General features: G+C 36.7%; 1 protein-coding gene across 1 annotated transcript in view; it reads right to left on the reverse strand.

Annotated features, from left to right (window-relative positions):
• The window catches only part of CSNK1G3 (casein kinase 1 gamma 3), a 72,011-nt gene that overhangs the window by 20,811 nt on the left and 30,562 nt on the right, over nt 1–20,638 (reverse strand). Inside the window, exons 7-8 of the mRNA XM_084305782.1 lie at nt 9,857–10,005; nt 8,813–9,047 (exon numbers count right to left, since the gene is read on the reverse strand). Of these exons, the coding sequence (XP_084161908.1) occupies nt 8,813–9,047; nt 9,857–10,005 (384 nt within the window). The remainder of the gene's footprint in view (nt 1–8,812; nt 9,048–9,856; nt 10,006–20,638) is intronic.

The raw sequence follows: 20,638 nt of genomic DNA on the forward strand, positions 1-20,638 counted from the left end.
ATCTGCCAGCCACATGGAGGTGCTTCTACAGTCACTTCTCCATCCTTCCAAATCCCATGCCAACATTCATCCTGTTTGCATCCGCTCTGCCACTCTTCTTGTCTGCTATCTCTTTCCTCGGTGAATATCCTCTAGACAACGTTGTTTTCTCTAAATTCCTCTGCTGAGCCTGCAGTATCCCATTCGCTGAGCATATGCAATGCTGATACCACTGCTGAAGTTACTGGAGTTTTATGTTTGACAGGTTTCAGAATGTGCAGTAAATGTTGACTTTTACATTGAAGTTTTTACTTTAACGGGTACTTGTTGAGCACTGCTCACAACAAATGTTTGTTGCAAAGCAGTGCATGAATTATGTAAATCAGTTCTGTGGCTGCAAGAAAATGCTGGCAAAGCATACAAAAATGTTGCAAGTGTGCAACCTAAGGCCCACCTATGAACAACACCAAAGTATGGCTCACAAAAATAAATCTGGAAAGTTCTACTTGGTCTTCACTGATAGATAATAAAGTTATTCCTTTTTGCAATAACTTCTACAGGTTACACTGATGAAAAATTAAGCTCTTTGTGAAAAACATCAACAACAATAAACACGTATACATTAGGAGCAATTGTTACTTCACTGAGGGCTATCTCTAAAAAAGGAGCAACTTTCAATTCTTGTCCTGAAATGATTTCTCATCAAGATGTTTTTTGAATCAGCTTTGGGCAATTTGAGATACTTCTGTAGAACAGTTCCACAGTAACTATTTCAAGGATGTGCCATTTGTGTTCATAATGCCCTCTAGATTCTGCTATGGGAAAGGTTTTGGTGGTGACTTTTTTTTTTTTTTTGTCATTGTTTGTTTTATACTTTATACTGAAGAGGGATTATTATTTAGAACTAATTTGAGTTCTTTGGTCATAACTTTAACTCAAAATAGTAGTCAAATATCCTTTTTCAGGAATTAAAATTTTCAAGATAATCCTGCCAAACTAGAAAGCCAAGGTTTTTATTGCTATGGTTAGAGAAAGGGCTTTTGCAAGCCAGAAAAACTGAGCAGTGGACAAGCTGGAAAACAAAAGGATTTCAAGCATCAGCTGGAGGAAGAGTTGCTGATATTTGCTGATCCCAGTGTATAACAAATTAATGAGATTGAGAGGATTTGTTGTAATACGATCATAAGATAACAAAACCACAAGATGTTAGGGCACAGTCTCTCTCCCTCAAGGAGGAGAGGTCACCTGAAGCCAGCTAAATTAGTCAGAAACTAATACCCATTATTTAGTTTACAAGCTACACATAAGTCTTGACTCAAATAGGTTGATTTTAATAAAAACTAGAACCTCATTCCTCAGGCTATCTCCAGAAATTACCTCTTCTTAGCCTACATGGTAAAGTAACCATAACAGGACAAATAAGACATTTCAGTCTTAGTATGTGCCTATTATAAACACCACACTCCTTCCTCCAAAGAAAGTTTTACTGCTTCCCATAGGAATGCTGAAACAGCAGAAACTTTCTGATCTGTTTGGATCAAAAAACATGTTTTTAGCTGCCAGGAATGACTGCAGGAGTCTATGCAATGCTCAGGTTCCTTAATATAATCACTAAGCAGATGGCAAGTGACACACCTACATGTCCCGTAGGTAGAGTCAAATCCTGTAGATTCGAAACTTATCACCCAAAGTTTCTAATCTTGTTCAAAATGATATAATTCCACACAATAGCATACTTTGAGGGAAAGAATGGCATCCCCTCATGAACAAAATCGTTATGTTTAAAAATGAAATTCTGCCAATTTTATAATAAATGCATTGTATGCCATATTGTTGCATTAAGAATAATGTGGGCTTTAAGCAAACTGTTTTCAGTTATACCTTTACTTGAGCAAAGGAAATTATCTAGCATTTGGTAAGTCTGAATCTTGGACAATTAGAATCTCAAATCATTTTGTATTAGAAGCACTGTTTCATATAACTGTAGGTTTCCAGGTTTTCTTTACAAAGAAGAAGTTATTCATCTCATATTACTTATTACCCTTATCCAAAAATAAACTGAGATCAAAGAACCACAAATTTTAGTATTTTTTGTATTTCAGAGATACTTATTTTGAGCAATATCATTTAATAACTATTATAATTCACTTGAAACATAGTGATTTACTGTGACAACACAGCTCTGATACCTGCTCAGAACACAGTTTTGAAGCTATTCTACTAAATTGCCTATAAAAGCAAATTAAGGTCTCAAAAACCAAAGAACTGCATTTCCATTATGAAAAATTAGGAGTAATAATCCCGGCATAAAAGCAAGCAACCAACAAAACCTTCAATCCTACTTGCTGTTCAAAAGCCACATTGTTCATTCCCTTTCTTCTCTGTCATAGCTGAACACTTCACTAACCCTAGTTCTGTTTGCCAGACACACTGCTTTGTATTAACCCCATAAAGGTTACGGAAATTTCACTTGCTGCATCTATGCAAGATCAGTTCTTGAGTCTCACTAGCTCTTAGGCCTGCCTCTCTACAGCCCTGCCCCTGTGTTTCAGCAATGGTGCAATGATGAGGACTAGTCAATCTTCCACACAGGGCTACTAGATCTGGAAAAAGATTTCATTCTGCCCAACTGAATCAGCAACAAGTGAGAGTTGCTAGGCTCTGAAAGGCTATGGCCCATTAACTGCAGAAAATATTTTTTTCTTCAAGTTTATGAAAAAGCTCTAGAATGCAGGCTAGTACAGACATTTATTGTGAACAAAACTACATTAAGAAATGCACTATCATTGATCCAATCTACAAATATTTATGCTGATTTAGATTACAGAAAAGACTGGTCCTAAGAAAATGTATTTTAAATCTAGAACATACGACAGCTCTGACAACAGGGTGGGCCTACCAGTGAAGGGCAGGGGGGCTTGAAGGAAGGGTGTTCTTTGTTTTGTTGCTGTTGCTGCTGTCTTTGTTGCGTTCTTTTTTCCCCTAAGATAATTACTGTTAAATTACCGTTAATTTCTTCATTTGGCCTTTCAATTAGCATTACAGAGCAAAGCTGTTTCATTCCCAGGAGTCTCAGGCATTCGTGGTAAAATAACTAACCTCTGCCTTTTCAATAATCAAGCACTACCAGGAAAAGACCGATATAACCAAGGATATTCGTCATTCCCCAGACACCATTAGATGTACCAATTTTATAGCAATTACCACTTCATTTGACCACACTTCTTTTAACCAATAAATTAAAACGGCAATCCAGTACACTATTTTTCTGAATTTAGGCAAATCCCCCAATTACCATTGTAGATTTCCAGCAGATACAAAACTCATAGGACTCTTACAGATAGAGATTTTTAGCTCCCATACAGAATCCATATTCTCTGGCATCCCATTCTCCCTTCCTGAAAATGAAGGGAACTGAAGAAGCATGGAATAATTTTATCCCCAGGAGAAGTTAATTTACAGAAGCAAGTGCACCAACCAAATGCTGAAAAGGGCTGCAGAATATCTGTATTTCCCTCAAACAATTATCTAAATAAATCCACATTATTTTTCACATAGACAAAGTATCTTCTATTCCAGACAGAAACTTCCAGTGTAGTACAAAGCCACTACAAAAATTTGCCCAAATGCATGTTTGGGGAAAAAACATAATTGAAATAATTGGCTACACAGTGCTCGGTAACTATAAATCACCTTCTATACACACTTCAAAATATTGGGTCTTGGCAATTTTGTGCTAGTTTCAACTAAACATATGCAAACACTTAAAACTCCTTGTTGCTACGCACTTGTTTTGACACTTGTAAACAATCCGGATCCTAAACTATATTTTTGGTGATGAGAATACACGCTTTCTTGTTTATAAGTAATAATGCAGAGTAAGTTGTAGTTCAATTAAATGTATAACTGAGATTAACCTGTAAGAGAATAAGAAAATGACAGTCTCCCTCTTTACTCAAACGGCTTTTATTTTTCACAAGGATCACCTGAAACCTTGGATAGTTAAGCAGCAGTAATGTATTCATTAGCTTTGCTACAAGACCATTGATATTGTGAGGGGGATTGAGCTCTTAAGAGGTCATACTTCTCTGACACCCAAGAAATGCCTACAAAATCCTCCAGGGTCAAGGAGAATCACTGCTCTGAGTTTGAACTGAAGAAGTTTTTACACGGGGTTGTGGTCTTTTGCATGGTTTAATCACTTACAGTCCCCAGTAACACCATTGTAAAGATTTCAGATATGCATGCTAAATTTTTTGCACTTACATTTAAGAATTGCATAAATATTTGTGTAACTCCTGTGAGAAGGAGCCATACCACAGTAAAGTAAGACTAGCTCCTAAAAAGACTATTAGCTTTGCCACAGCTACCATGGCCAGAGGAGTCAGTATATACCTAACTACTCTTCCCCACAGCTTTGCTGAGAGGTATAGACTACTAACGATATGCAAGTAAGATTTGGAAGAATTTTCAAACAGACATGTCATTTAAACAAGAATAAGTTTACCCAACTAGAGTTTAAGATTCTACCTAAAGAATGCAAAAGACTTTCCACTTGAAGGAGAAAGTGTCCTTTATTATGTTAATGTGTTAACATCAGACATGTAATTCCCTAAAGAATCAGGTATATTCTCCCCATAATTAGCAACTTTAAGTTATGTGGTTTTCTTTCTTAAATGATTTGAGGGTAAGAGGGTTGTCTTATTTAAGAAGGATTAAATAGGTTGTTTGGTTCTAAAATTGGTTGTATCTTCTTAAACTGACACCAATTTGATATACCATGCACGGGAAACAAAGTAAATGCTTCCTTGAGAAATTTACAGTTTAAAAATTATGTTTAAGAAATTCAATCACCATTAATAAATTTTAAAATGTGTTCTCAGTAAAAAATATTCATGATACTACAAGAAAATGTTAATATTTACACTGTTATTCCTTAAATGAAAAAATATTGCAACTAATCTTTGCTTTAAGCTCTTTGGCTCTAATATGGTTTAAAAACATTGACATTTTTGAAGTCTTTACTTGGAAAAGAATAGTAAATCTAGCACATGATAAGCTTGCAATAGTTCAGTTACTTCTTACACATCCAGTTACTATGTGAACGCATGCAGACTTGAGGGCGGTTTCATGTACCATGCTTTTTTCAATGCCTGAGTGGGTAGGCTTTCATTATATGTATATGATAGGAATATGCTATTCTACCTGTTTTAATTAAGAGACTGCTTCTGATCAGGCAGTTCAAAACCCACTGACATTGACACTGACAAGACCTGGAGTAGCAACGAATTTATCATTATTGTGAAAACAGAAAATATCATAGCACTGTAGTAAATACTTCTGTATCATTAGAATAGGCTTCTTTCCATTTTCAAACACTAACGTATTTGCTGAAATAAAGCTGGCATATTGTACTCCATTTCAAAAGTGGGAAAACAGCCAAAAAGTGTTCTAGTAGGCCAGTTTTCAGTAATTATTTTGATAGCTTTGTGGAATTTGTGGAAATAATTTAAGTAGAAAAAAGGAAAAAAAAAACTGGCATGCCATAACAAAATAAAATATGAGTATAAACTAATGACCATTATCTCTAATAAATATCAAATAAAACATGACCAGGTTGCCCTGAGAGGCTGTAGAGTCTTCACCACTGGAGATACCAAAAAGCTGTTTGGACGTGGTCCTCAGCTCTATATGGCCCAGCCTGAGCAAGCAATTGGACCGAATGACCTCCAGAGCTCCCTTCCAACACCAACCATTCCATGATTGGAATCTCTACTGGAAGTCTTCTACTGGAGTCCCTACTGGATTCTTCCTTTACTTGCCAAGGGTTGGCAGACACTTCCATAACAACTAAAGGAACCACAGTGGCCATGACGCAATGGAAAATGTGAACAAGATCTCCAAAGCCATAAACTTCAGAAACGGTAATCTGTATTTTTAAATCTGTGGATTGATTTTTCAGACACTTAATATGCAAAAGTGCACATTACTAACTTTTGTTCACGTCAGTCTTGTGAAGAAGTTGATGCAGTTTATATTGACAGAAAAGGAAATCTGGGAGACTGATGACAAAAAAAAAACTTTTGCTTGCCAGCAAAAGTTCTCACCTGTGTCATTTCATCTGTTCAACTACAAAGTGACTGTTGAAACCGTCACGTTAACTTAACATATGAAAACTTCAGTCTTAGAACAGAAAGACAGACTAGTTATTTCACTGTTTCTTTAAACATAAAACCAATTGCTAAACTCAGCCAAGCAAGATACTCAGAGCCAAAAGTCTCAATTGCTTCTCACAAGACTTGACTATGTGCTATAAATTAAATATATTTGACAAACAATATTCTTTAAGCTCAAGCATTCCTGATGTATAAATACAAAGAATTACACCAGTGTCTCACATGCCCAGCAGAAATTATCTCAAATGTGTTTTACTTTAATTAATCCCATTCTGACCACAGAAGCAACGCCACAGAAAATGAAAACATGGTCAAAAGTGCACAATCTCCCACCTTTAAAAAGGGAAGCAGTTATTATTTAGCTTATTCTTAAAAATTCCCCCTAGAAAACGCATTTAAAGAAGTAAGCCACCCTGTGAAGATGTTCCCAGAACATGGGACTGCCAGTGAGATTTCAAAATCTACAAAAAGTCCACCTCCAAAATCAGGATTAAAATACAAGACAGCTAAACATTAAACAGTGCTTCTTCTGTTTCTCTAAAACGTGCATTGTGTAGCTGTGTAATAAGTTATTTCATTATAGAGGAAAAGTACCCAAACATAACTCTCACCAGATATGAGTGGGGTGGCCATTCAGACATTGTCTAATGCTACTAGAAGCCTTCCACTACTTAAAAGGGCTTATAAGAAAGATGGGGAAGGACTCTTTATCAGCGAGTGCAGTGACAGGTGAAAATCGTTTTAAACTAAAAGTGCATAAATCTAGGTTAGGTATTAGGAAGACACTCTTCACCAGGAGGGTGGTGAGGCACTGGCACAGGCTGCCTAGAGAGGCTGTGGATGCCCCGTACCTCGAAGTGCTCAAGGCCAGGCTGGGTAGGGCTTTGAGTAACCTGGTCTGGTGGGAGATGTCCCTCCTGCACATGGTAGGGGGTTGGAACTGGATGGGCTTTAAGGTCCCTTCCGATCCAAACCTTTCCATGTGTAATAATAACAAACCCTTCCAATAATCTGGGGACCTTACATGCACTGTCAGTCTTACACAAGAACATACAGCAAAGCCATACATATACCTGCTTCTTTCTCCCTATGCAATGGAGAAAATCAAAGGATGTTTTAGGAATTGGGAGGGAAAACCCAAGATCTGCAGTTTGCTTGCACATCATAAATATTTCAGCTTTGTTTGTGAAGAATGCATTGATATAAGTCAGGTTAAACATCCGAAATGTTTTGAATTATAAAGTAATATTTAGCATTTTAAAATCAATACCTTTTTGAATTGTCACCATAGAAAAATATATTTTCATCATCACCTACTTAAGTCCTCCTCTCTCCTGTTCTGGAACATTTGTACTTTTTGTTTAATTGAAAAAGCTCCACTTTCTTTAACTTGCCCAGAGATAGAGCAAAATTACCAAGTTTACCGTCCTAAAGTAATGTCAAGTGACATTTTGTAAATATTGGTCTATATTTGCCATGGGATTTACTGAAAAAGGAACACATATATTCTTTCTCTAAATTTTCACGGAAGCCAGATAAATAGCTGAGAAATTTAGAAAGATCTTTCTAATTTATGTTTTGACTGAGGCAGGAACCAAGAAAAAAGCATTAACAGGTGGAACAGTTCCATACTGATTAAATTAACAAATTGCCGATAGACAAGATAACTCATTTTTTCCTATTTTGAAGAAAGATATAAAAGCTGAATATATGTGCCTATAACTGTTATTCTTTTAAGGGAATCTAATGTGACAGTATTATAAAAAATGCATTAAATCAAACTACTACAAAACATCTACCATCATTTCCTCAGCTATGGCTGCTCACCACTAACTGAACTTGTTTGATTTTACTGATTAAACCCCCTATCACTCTAAGAAAAACATGAACAGTATCACATTTGTCATATTAGCATGAACTATAAAAACTGTGTAACAGTCTGTCTGACCGATTCAAACAGCAACCTATTTACCATGAAATTATATGCTACTGGTTTACATAAATTCAAAGATGTCAGACCTATTGTCATTAGAAATCCTCTACACAACTGGGATAAACAAAGACTGCCTTGTATGCTCATGCACCTTTTTCCAGGTAAATTTATTCCTTCAATTAAAATTATTTATCTCCATATATATCTTGTCATTTCCTTAGTCCATCACATTTGCAACAGAAGCTTAATATTTAGCTACTCTGACAAAGCCTCATTAATAACCATTAAAATTAAAAAATCTGCATGAAAATGGGAACTCCTATTATTCCACTAGGCAGTACATTTCAAAGGGATCAAAAAAACTTGCAAGGCAGCATAGAAAACCCTTATCACTGCCATCTATTAACTTGTGTATCTTTCTCAACAATATCTACCTTTATTTTCTCCAAAGCATACTTCTAATGTGAGGATGTTACAATATAAATATACACCTCTTCTTCTGGATAACTAACAAAAATAACATAAATGTTTGCTGAGACAGAATCGTGATCAATAGAGACCCAGAGAACCTTATTTCCATAAATAGCATTTTAGCAAGTCCAAACTAATTTTGAACAGTACTTTAAACTTCAAACTATTGAGAAAAATTACAACTTGAAAAGAAGATGATTTCACACAAATGACAGCTGCTAATTCTCGTTTCTGCACTTAAAAGCACACGTACCTTTTCCTAAATGTGTATTTATACTCATGTATCTAGCTGTTCCTGTAAGGCTCTTGTGTTCTTGATATGGTATGTGCTGCTTCGTTTCTGGATCTATATACTCCTTTGCCAAACCAAAATCTATAATATGAATAATTTGCTGGGTTTTGTTTCCAGGTTGTCCTATTAAGAAGTTTTCAGGCTTAACATCTCTGTATATCAAGTTCTTTGAATGGACATATTCCATACGAGAAATCTTTAATAAAACGAAAAAATGACAGTTTAGTTTAAGCTTCAGGTTGCCACATGAACTTGTGGTAGAAGCTAAATATCTTACATTTGCATTAACCAGAAATTATGTCACTAAAACAGTGAAAAAACAAGTTCCACATAGATCAGCTATATATTAAAGGAATAAAAGCTTTATACCAGTAGAAGAGAAGTGCTGGAATTCCACCAACATATATATAACCCCAATATCAATATCTATTTATAGAGTTGGAGGCTCAATACCTTTAAGTTTTCAGAAAGATTTACTTAAAGCACATTATATCAAGGCAAACATGCAAAGCCTTGTTTCTTCCTTTCATTACACACACTTGTCTTACTGGAAACCAAATCACAAAATACTTCAAAAAATCTGACAAGTTTTTCACTGAATAACTTTGTTATATTTTAGTATTTCCAGAGTTTTATTTTTTCTCTTTGTTCCTGAGAAAGCACAGGTTAAATATTTATGCTACTTAGGAATCCTAGCTTCCAACTCCTTTCATAATTACAATTATTTATATTTCAAGAAGGTGTTTTTAATTGTGAATGTCAAACTAAAATCCATGATTTCAGGTTGTCATTAGGCAAGAGACTCAGAAGACAATGATTCATGCAGTGATTTTTGAAAAATTAGAACAAAGCAAGTGAAAATGACATAAAGTCAATCTCCTACTAAAATTGTACCACAGCCACAAATATCAATTTAAAACATGCTAAGCAAGTGAAATGAGTATTTAATCCATTGAAGACTAAATTACTTTAATGAACATTCAAATTCACATCTGTTCTACTTACCAACTGTATGGCTATCATAAGAACAGTTTTAAGAGAAAACTTCCTATCACACAAGTCAAATAAGTCTTCAAGACTAGGTCCAAGTAGTTCTAGCACCATAGCATTATATTTGCCACATGGGCCAAAATAGTAGACCTGAGGTAGTCCATCTGTAAAAGAGAGATACAGTGTAACTATAAGGGGTTAAATAATGTTAATGAATATAACACTAGAATTCCTACCTGACTTCAAGATGATCTTAAGTAAAAAAATACATATTTCACAAAAACAAACAACAAAACCTTGTAAAAGATACAAGTAAAAGGTAAAATAGGAGTAGTGAAAATAGTATCAGTAGTAATAAACGTCTTAAGAATGTTACATATTTGACATGAAAAAAATTTACAATCTTTTATAGAAAATGAGGAAAATCTGTTGAATTTTGTAAAAGTAAATTAAAATGGGGTTTAAAAAATGTATTGAGAGCTTTTAAATAAACTTATTTACCAAAAATATTTTTTTACATTAATTTTTTTACATTAAGGTTATAGTCGGGAGTAAACTGCTTTATGTTAGTCATTTAAAAATCCAAAAGAGATTAATGAATCAATAAGCTTCATGAGACATTAAGTCAAGTTGCAGGTGCATTATCAAAATAGAAATGCCATAGATAACAAACTGTTGTAGTCAACACTTGTTAATATAGATAGTTTTCCAAATATGAGCTAGCAGTATGAACTTGCAAACCAGAAGACAAACTGCATCCTGGGCTGCATCAACACAAGAGCAGCCAGCAAGCCGAGGGAGGGGATTGTTCCCCTCTGCACTGAGGGGTCCCACCTGGAGTGCTGCATCCAGGTCTGGGTCCCCAGCACAAGAAGGATGTGGACCTGTTAGAATGAGTCCAAAAGAGAGCTACAAGAGAGTTGGAACACCTATGAAAAAAAAAAAATCTAAGAGAACTGGAGGTGATATGGCTCCAGAGAGATCTCATTGCAGCCTTTCAATACCTAAAGGGGGCTTATAACAAGATGGAAAGTGACTTTTTGCACAGGAAGATAGTGATAGGACAAGGGGAATGGCTTTAAACTAAAAGATAGTAGGTTTAGATTAGATGTAATGAAGAAATTCTTGGTGGTGAGGCACTGGACCACGTTGCCCTGAGAAGCTGTGGATGCCCTGTACCTCAAAGTGTTCAAGGCCAGGCTGGATGGGGCTTTGAGCAACCTGGTCTGGTGGGAGGTGTCCCTGCCCATGGCAAGGGATTGGAATTGGATAGTTTTTAAGGTCCCTTCCAACCCAAGACATTCTATTTTTCTATGATGAAATATATGCATTTTTTACTTAAATTTGCACTGTCTCCTATTCCTTGATTACTTTTTGTTTCTGTACAGATGGTACATAATAGCAAAATTTTTTCTTAAATCTGAGTTGGTTCATTACAAGTCTAAACACCACCAAGCTGAAGTCTTAAAAACATTAAAAAATCTAGACTGTGGGGTACACTGAGATCTATTATTTAAACTGTATGAAGGACAGGGTTGTTTTTTTTTTTTTTAATGTACTCATAAGAAACAATGATAAAGGGAGTTTTCATAAGTCTCAAGGGGAACCTATGATAAAACAATTCACAGTGATTCCACTTCTACAGAATTCAAATACTTTCCTTAATTTCTTAAATTCTTTTGAAAATTGAATTCATGGTGTCCAGAAATGAACCACTAACTCCTACACTGTTACATCATTAAAGTAATTTAGAAGAAAAATATCTTTGAATAAAAACAAAATTTCACATTTTAAAAGTTTATTGTAAGAAAGTTTGCATCTGTAGTTGTATATTTTTTACTTTGAATTTTGTTAAAATAAAGAGCAAGTTCAGAACAAAATATCTTACAACATTTCCAGAAAAAAACATATGTAAACATAAATCTCTCACTGCATGTTCCACTAATAATTTCTTAAATACTGTGTGAATAAGTACAAAATAAACCTATCAAGAGGGGCAAAAGGCTAATTTGGTGTTAAAGCTGCATTTGTTTTCAAATCTTGCACACAAATAAGTAACTATATTTAAGCTACTATTGAATTTAAAAGTAAGAACAGTGACACAAATTTTTTCAAGAATACATTTTGCTAATTTGCTTGTTATAAAAAGCACATTAAAGGACAGTATATTTTTCCTTTCGCATGAGCTTTTCTATAGTCTCTAATGTTACAATCCTGTACTACATACAACAGCCATATCCATTTTCAGAATGCCCCAAACATTGGGTATTGCCTTTCTTCTCTGAAGATAAAATGGAATTTTATACACGAAAACACTCCTAACATTGGGTGTACTCTGAAGTACGTTTGCTATGACAAAGTGACGCACTTGGTGGATGAGGGAAAGGCTGCGGATGTGGTCTACCTTGACTTCAGCAAGGCTTTTGACACCGTTTCCCACAGCATTCTCCTCAAGAAACTGTCTGCTCTTGGCTTGGACTGGCGCACGCTTCGTTGGGTTAGAAACTGGCTGGATAGCCGGGCCCAAAGAGTCGTGGTGAATGGAGTCAAGTCCAGTTGGAGGCCGGTCACTAGTGGCGTTCCCTAGGGCTCAGTACTAGGGCCAGTCCTCCTTAGTATCTTTATCGAGGATCTGGATGAGGGGATCAAGTGCACCCTCAGTAAGTTCGCAGATGACACCAAGTTAGGTGCGTGTGTCGATCTGCTCACGGGTAGGAAGGCTCTGCAGGAGGATCTGGATAGGCTGCACCGATGGGCTGAGGTCAACTGTATGAAGTTCAACAAGGCCAAGTGCCGGGTCCTGCACCTGGGGCGCAATAACCCCAAGCAGAGCTACAGGCTGGGAGATGAGTGGTTGGAAAGTTGCTTGGCAGAGAAGGACCTGGGAATATTGGTTGATAGTCAGCTGATATGAGCCAGCAGTGTGCTCAGGTGGCCAAGGAGGCCAATGGCATCCTGGCTTGTATCAGGAACAGTGTGACCAGCAGGGCTAGGGAGGTGATCGTCCCCCTGTACTCAGCTCTGGTGAGGCCGCACCTCGAGTACTGTGTCCAGTTTTGGGCCCCTCGCTACAAGAAGGACATGGAGATGCTTGAGCGGGTCCAGAGAAGGGCGATGAAGCTGGTGAGGGGCCTGGAGAACAAGTCCTACGAGGAGCGGCTGAGGGAGCTGGGCTTGTTCAGCCTGGAGAAGAGGAGGCTCAGGGGCGACCTTATCGCTCTCTATAGGTACCACAAGGGAGGCTGTAGCGAGGTGGGGGTTGGCCTGTTCTCCCACATGCCTGGTGACAGGACGAGGGGGAATGGGCTTAAGTTGAGCCAGGGGAGTTTTAGGTTAGATGTTAGGAAGAACTTCTTCACTGAAAGGGTTGTTAGACATTGGAACAGGCTGCCCAGGGAAGTGGTGGAGTCACCATCCCTGGAAGTCTTTAAAAGACGTTTAGATGTAGAGCTTAAGGATATGGTTTAGTGGAGGACTTGTAAGTGTTAGGTCAGAGGTTGGACTAGGTGATCTTGGAGGTCTCTTCCAACTAAATGATTCTGTGATCTCACATTTTCCATACCTTAGTACAGCGCTAATTTACACACAAGCTACAGCTGTGTAACTGTGTCCAAAACCAACACACTTATATTTAAGCAAAACTAAAAGCAAACAAAATAAGTATTTTCTAAGAGCATTTTCCTTGATATCTTTTCCTACATTTGATAACAATGAAAATATAACCCCTAACAACTAACCTTCCATTTATTATTTTTTTAGTCATAACTATACCCTATAACAAGCATTATCATACCTATTCCAGAAAGAGTTTGCAATAGCAGCTCATTCCTACTAAGGAAGTAACATAAACCACATTACACACTATGTGTGTACATGGTACAACAAAGCTTGATTTTTAAAAGATCATCCCTAATCATAAAATAATGGCTCAAAAAAGCTGTCTGTACAGAAAAGGATATCATAATTCTAGATATCCCTAGTTTCAAGTTTTCTGCCTCCACTTTGTGGTACTGTGGAATTGTACATGGAGATGTGGATGAGTATGCAGTAGTGAATTATGTTATCCAATAGATGTACAGAAGTAAGCCCAAAGAACAAACAACTGAGCACAGACAGGAAGAAAAAGAACAGTAATGAAGAAGAAAAGAGAATATTTGTGATGGTCTGAGACACATTCCAAGAATCTCTGCTCATGTCTAAAGATTTGAACTACAAAACTCTCCTCTATTAGCACTGCATTTGCTCTTTGTCTGTTTATAGCATTTTAAAACACTAAAAGAACTTAAATATTTTGTTTACTGTTTACTTTTTTTGTTTACTTTGTTTACAAAAATATTTCTGCTTACTGCATCGCTGTTTTCATTAATAAGCTTTAACTGTTAGCTGCAATACCATAAAACCTCACTTACTCTGTATTTTCATATGATTTAAAGTACTATGATTTTCCAAGCAATTTTGCCACACAAAGTATTTTGTATCTTTTTAATACAACAGCTATCCAGAAATTTCTACGTAAATAAATAAGTTATAGAACATGCTATACTTAATGTATTATATGCTATACAGCACCATGTAAGTTATGGAGTATGCCATATTGCCAACATAATTCATATTTTATAAAACCCTGCTGTCCTGGATTTCGAGAGAGCAGACTTCGGCCTCTTCAGGGATCTCCTTGGTAGAATACCGTTGGACAACGCCTTGGATGGATGAGGGTCCCAAGAGAAGTTAATATTCAAGGATCACCTCCCCAAGCTCAGGAGCAATATATCCCAGCAAAGAGGAAGTCAGGCAAAAACATCAGGAGGCCTGCATCGAGGAACAAGCTGCTCCTGGCCAAACTCAAACAGAAGAAGGCCTACAGAGGGTTGAAGCAAGGACAGGTAGCCTAAGAGGTATACAGAACAAATCATCTGAAAAGCTAGGGGTAGATTATGAAAGCTAAAGTCCCATTAGAATTAAATTTGGCTATGGACATCATGGGCAACAAGGTACATCAGTGCTAAAAGGAAGGTACATCAGTGATAAAAGGAAAAGTAGGGAAGTTGTGAATCCTATCTAGAAGGAAACCGGTTTACTTGGAATATGGAGAAGGCTGAGATACTCAGTGACATTTTTGCATCAGTCTTCATTGGCAAGTGCTATAGTCACATAGCACAGGTCCCAAAAGGCAAAGGCAGGTACTGGCAGAAAAAAAGAATTGCGTGCTCTAGGAGATGATCAGGTTCGAGACCAGCTAAGTAACCTAAAGGACCACAAGTCTATGGTGTTTGATGAGATATAGCTACAGGTCCTGAAGGAACTGGCCAGTGAAGGTGCTAAGCTACCTTCCATCACATTTGAGAAGTCATGGCGGTCTGGTGAAGTTTACATGGACTAGAAGAGGAGAAACATAACCCCATTTTTAAAAAGGGAAAAAAGGAAGACCTGGGGATGTACAGGGTCATCAGTCTCACCTCTGTGCCTGGCAAGATCACGGAGCAGATCCTCATGGAAACTGTGCTAAGTCACATGGAAAATAAAGAGGTGACTGGTGACAGCCAACATGGATACACTAAGGGCAGATCATGCTGGACAAACCTGGCGGCCATTTATGATGTAGTTACAGAATTGGTGGATGGGGAAGAGCAACTGACATCGTGAGAAGCATTTAACACTGTCCTCCATTATATCCTTGTCTCTAAACTGGAGATGTGGATGCGAGAGATGAACAGCTTGATGGGTAAGTAATTGGCTAGATAGCCACACTAAGTAGCTGCAGTCAACAGCTCAATGTCCAGGTGGAGATCAGGGACAAGTGGTGGTCCTTAGGAGTCAGCACTGGGATTGGTGGTGTTTAACATCTTTGTCAGCAATGTGGACAGTAGGATTCAGTGCACCCTCAGCAAGTTTGCTGATGGCCACACCACACAGCTTGGTGTCAACACGTTGGAGGGAAGGGATGCCATCAGGAGGGACCTTGACAGGCTTGAGAGGTGGGCCTGTGAAAACCTCATGAGACTCAAAGGCAAAGGGCAGTGTCCTGCATCTGAGTCAGGGCAATCCAAAGCACAAATACATTCTGGGTGGAGATTGAGACCAGCTCTGAGAAGGACTGGGGGATGGTGGTTGATGAGAAGCTCAATGTGACCTGTCAATGTGCACTTGCAGCCCAGAAACCAACCGTATCCTGACCTGCATCAAAAGCAGCATGGCCAGCAAGGCAAGGGAGGCAATCCTCCATCTCTACTCTGCTCTGGAGCACTGTGTTCAGCTCTGGGGCCCCCAACACAAGAAGGACATTGTCCCATTAGAGTGAGTCCAGAGGAGGGTCACATGGATGATCAAAGAAACACGGAGACATGGAGATGACAAACATATCATCCTTGTTCCTTCACCCATTTACAGCATATTGCAGTTTACGTATGCCCTGTTAAGTGGATTTATAGACCATATTGTCTAGCTTTAACTGGGCTACCGCTCACAAAACGGAGGAGCAGTATAAAAAGACTCCGCCAAAGAAACCACAGACTGAAAATATGGCTTATAATGCTAACATGAGCAAACAAGAACAAGGCAGAGCAGGCACTTCTACTGTGGTATAAGCTCTTCATCTGCTGCATTATAAAGTAAACAGAGATAATCTTTTCAAAGAAAAATAGGCCAGAAAATTGAAAATATCAAGAAAACTATTTGAAATATGGATTAACATCCACTCTTATTAACAAAGAACCTCACCCTGAGTGTTTATTATGCTTTGATATATTACCTAGCGATAGTATGAAGGAATTGCAGTTAGCAAAACATTTTTTTAAAATTAGAAACTAAGCATCCAGAACATGAAAACAAGCCTCTACAATTATTTTCAGTAGCATTTCAAGTCACGTGTTATTGAATCCACAACCTTTACGTCATTTCACTAAATCCTATGACAAATCTTTGGCAGTATCTTTTGAAATATCTTACTTAGTAGCAAGACACAAAAAGCCACAAACCATTGAGGAAACACTCGATCTTCCTGCAGTGGTAAAAATGGTTGAAAATAATGCATGAAGAAAAAGATGGTGTCAAACTGAAGTGCACTCCTTTGTCAGCAAGTACCATCAGAAGACAAGCACATACTGCTGGAGATTTGAGTAAATAACTGTTAGGACAAATTAGTCAGTGTGGTAGGTTTGGCATACAGGTGGATGAGACCACACATTTCAAATACATCTCAGCCTATGGTGTATGTTAGGTTATACTTTGATAATAGCATACACAGAACTTTTTCTGAATCACTACCAGAAAGACGTACTGGAGTTGATATACTCTCAACAATAAAGAACATGTTTTATGGAAAAAATGTCAGTGTAACTGTTGCTCAAACAGGTGCTTGACCATGAAAAATCTACTGCTTAGTGATTATCTTGTGACAAAGGTCTTCAAGAAGCTGAACTTAAAGAGGAGTTGCAGATTTTTCTTTTACAAAAAGACAAGACTTCCAAATATGTTGACCCACCTCTGTGAAGAAAAGTGGCTGCCAGTAGTAGGCTACTTCACAGACTGTTCAAAAAACAGGATACATCATAAGGGTGAAAGTGACAAATTTAAACAAGGAGTGAGAATGTAGCTGATTTTCAAAAGAAACTTGTGCTATGGAGATAGCATTTTAGAAACTGATGTTTGGAAATGTTTTCATTGTTAAGTGATTTCATTGAGCAAAACAATGCAATCTGACCTAGAAAAAAATCTCTTGCAAACTATTTTACACTTACACCTGGAAACAGGAATTTCTAACCAGTTCAAAAATCCCCCAAGGAGTTTCAGTGCATTTTGAACATATTTTCTAAAAATATGGAAATTTAATGTCTTCTGATTGGTTTTCAAGAACAAGAGATTAACATCTGGAAAGATGGAAAATAGTGGAATTAAATATAAAAAGCAGAATAAGTAGTGAATAGGATTAAAAACAAACACCACGATTTAGTAAGCACAGCCAGAGATGCACTTCTTCCATTTGGAAGTACATATCTTTGTGAGGAACATTTTCCACCTATGACAGTAATTAAAACAAACTCAAACCAAACTTTGAGCCAGACATTCAAATCACTCTATCACAAAGTACAAAAATAAGAGTTTTTTTTTTTTAAAAAAAAAAAAAAAAATGAAGTTCATTCAAGCACATAACTCTCACTACAAAGCCATAATTTTTTTAAAAGAGCAAGATCAGGTACAATATATATATATTAAATACTATTTAAGCTGTATCTCATCCCTTTAATTTCTCATTTCGTACATGTTTTAATGTACATAACATTAATACAGTGGTACACTTATTTTATAAATACACATTTATAAAGTGGGGATTCAAAAATTTTTACTGATGGGATGTATGACCAGTAACTCAGTATCACCACAAAATACAATCTGTAATTTGTAAAGCTATTGGGCAGGTGACTTTTCAGTGTTTTATTTTAATATTAATATAATTTTACAGTTTCTTCCAAGTTCAGTTGAGAAACACACTTACTGAAGTGACCTGTTATATCTTATTACTTAGATTGTCAGTTAAACCAGAGTCCTAAATGACAGTAAAATACACAAAATTGCAATTACAGAACACACTATTCTGTATTCAGTTTCCTACATTTCACTGTCTTTTATTTGTAGTTTTATTTTTCATATATAGCAACTCAAGAGACACTGAAATAATCCAAGCTGAAGATATTGAAGAAATGCATTAAGAGCTGTCTTCCATGGCACATTCGTATTGATAGTGTCAATGATTCAACTCAGTTCAACAACCTGCCACCAACAGAAGGATTCTTCACTTCACTTTGCAGCATCTGACCTGAATCTTCCAGAAAAGAAGCAATGACAAAATTGCAGGATAGTGCCACGTGTTTTTCAAGTTGAACCAAAGCAGCATACAAAAAAGCATGCATACAGAAAACCAAAGCAGCATACACAGAAGGCCATACAATCTCAGGTAACTCAGCACATTACAGCTATGGAAACCACAATCATCCCTGCACATGACTGCAAAACACCAAACTAAATGAGGATGTAATATATAAGCACCATTAGTTCAGTACTTTTGAAGTAATGTAAGAAGCCAGGCTTCTAACAGTCAGTAATTACCATTTCTCAAAATCATTAACACATGCACTTTTAAATTAAATTTAAATCTGTACAACTGCCTTTCTTAACAGATCTCCTGAACTAATTCTAGGGAAAATACTTCAAATATAAATTGCAAAAATTCTGTACATTTCCTTAAATTAAATGTTAGAAAGGACTTGCCTAAAACACAAAAATTGCCAGCAAAATTCCCCTATAAGTTTTGCTGGAATTGTTCTTAAGACAGCTGATCTAAATTTGTAATTCTCAATGTCTCATTCATTCAAATAAAAATATCACATTATTCATGTATTCACATTAATAACTGAGCAGCTCAACCTTCCTATTCAAGTATACTGGCTACAATGGAACTCAGAATTAAGTCGGTTATTTCCCAAACACCTCCTGACAGAACCATAATATTCATCAGCACATAGATAACAGTGCTCAAAAGCAGATAGATACCTCTTCATTCAAGAGGTTCATTATTTGATTAATTCTAAGTGCTTTTTTTTTTTTTTAATTAAGAAAATCATGGTTTGTGCTAAATTCACCTGATCTGTATTTTTTTTTTAATTGATACAGATATCAAATATATATATATATATATATATATATGCAAAACAAATATGTACAATTGCTTACTGTTTATTCTTCTGCATAACATCCCTGGTGAAAATAGAACAAGTGAGTGTAGGACAGCAGTACTAAAAGAATTAAAAAAAAAAAAATCATTGCTCAGTTTAGGAGCAAATTCCCACTACTTATCTAAGAATATAGCTCTAAGCAACGTTCATGTAACGTTACAAAAAAATCACTGAGTGCATATAGAATGTCTGCTAGCAAGATACATAGGCAGATTATGAACTGCGATAACTCAAAGAAACATACACAAGAAGTCATAAATAGGTATACGTATATAATTAAGACTACCCTGAACTGAGTTAATTGCCAACTCTGCAGTTAACAGCTAGACATTTTGTCTTTAACTTTTGTTTCGAACGATCAGTAATAGCAGTGTGCTTGTTTCAGAAATTAATTTATCTCCTAAAATCTGAAGCTCCAGTAAATTATTATTCTTTTAATAAGGTATTGGAAACATTCACTTCATTAATATATTTGGACATCTACAGTATTGGAGTAGTCTTGTACTAGTCTCTTTTCAAATTTGCTTTAAACCATGTTAACTTCCATTATCATTATATTACAATAATGGCAAGTACCAATCTCCAATACAAGTACTATTTTTAAAAAATATAGAATAGGATATTTTAGGTGATACCTGAACAAAAATCATATGAAATCATCATATTAATCTAGCTACAATTCACTTCTAGCACTGAAATCAAACAGAACTATTACTAAGGTAACTCCTCATTATATAGTAGAACATCAGTCGTAATAAAGTGATGACAATTTTGCATAGGGAACTTAAACAGCACTGTCTGCCTGGACTCTGTTCCAAAGCAGGAGGAGGGCTTCATATAGATAACACTTTTCTTATCACATTTGGTACTATGCTGTGTACTACAATATTGGTAGCTGTCATGTGTTCGATCAATGTGTTTGCAACACATGGATCGATGTGTTGCAAAGGAGAGGGAAGTAGGACATGAGGCCCAGTGCCCTGAGAATTAGGAGTCATCATGGTGTTGGGAAGAGTCAGAGCAGATCAGAGATGCTGATACCATCCAGGTATGGTGTCAGCACCTGAAA

The sequence above is a fragment of the Netta rufina genome (assembly GCF_964035555.1).
Source record: "Netta rufina genome assembly, chromosome: Z".
Taxonomy (NCBI): Eukaryota; Metazoa; Chordata; class Aves; order Anseriformes; family Anatidae; genus Netta; species Netta rufina.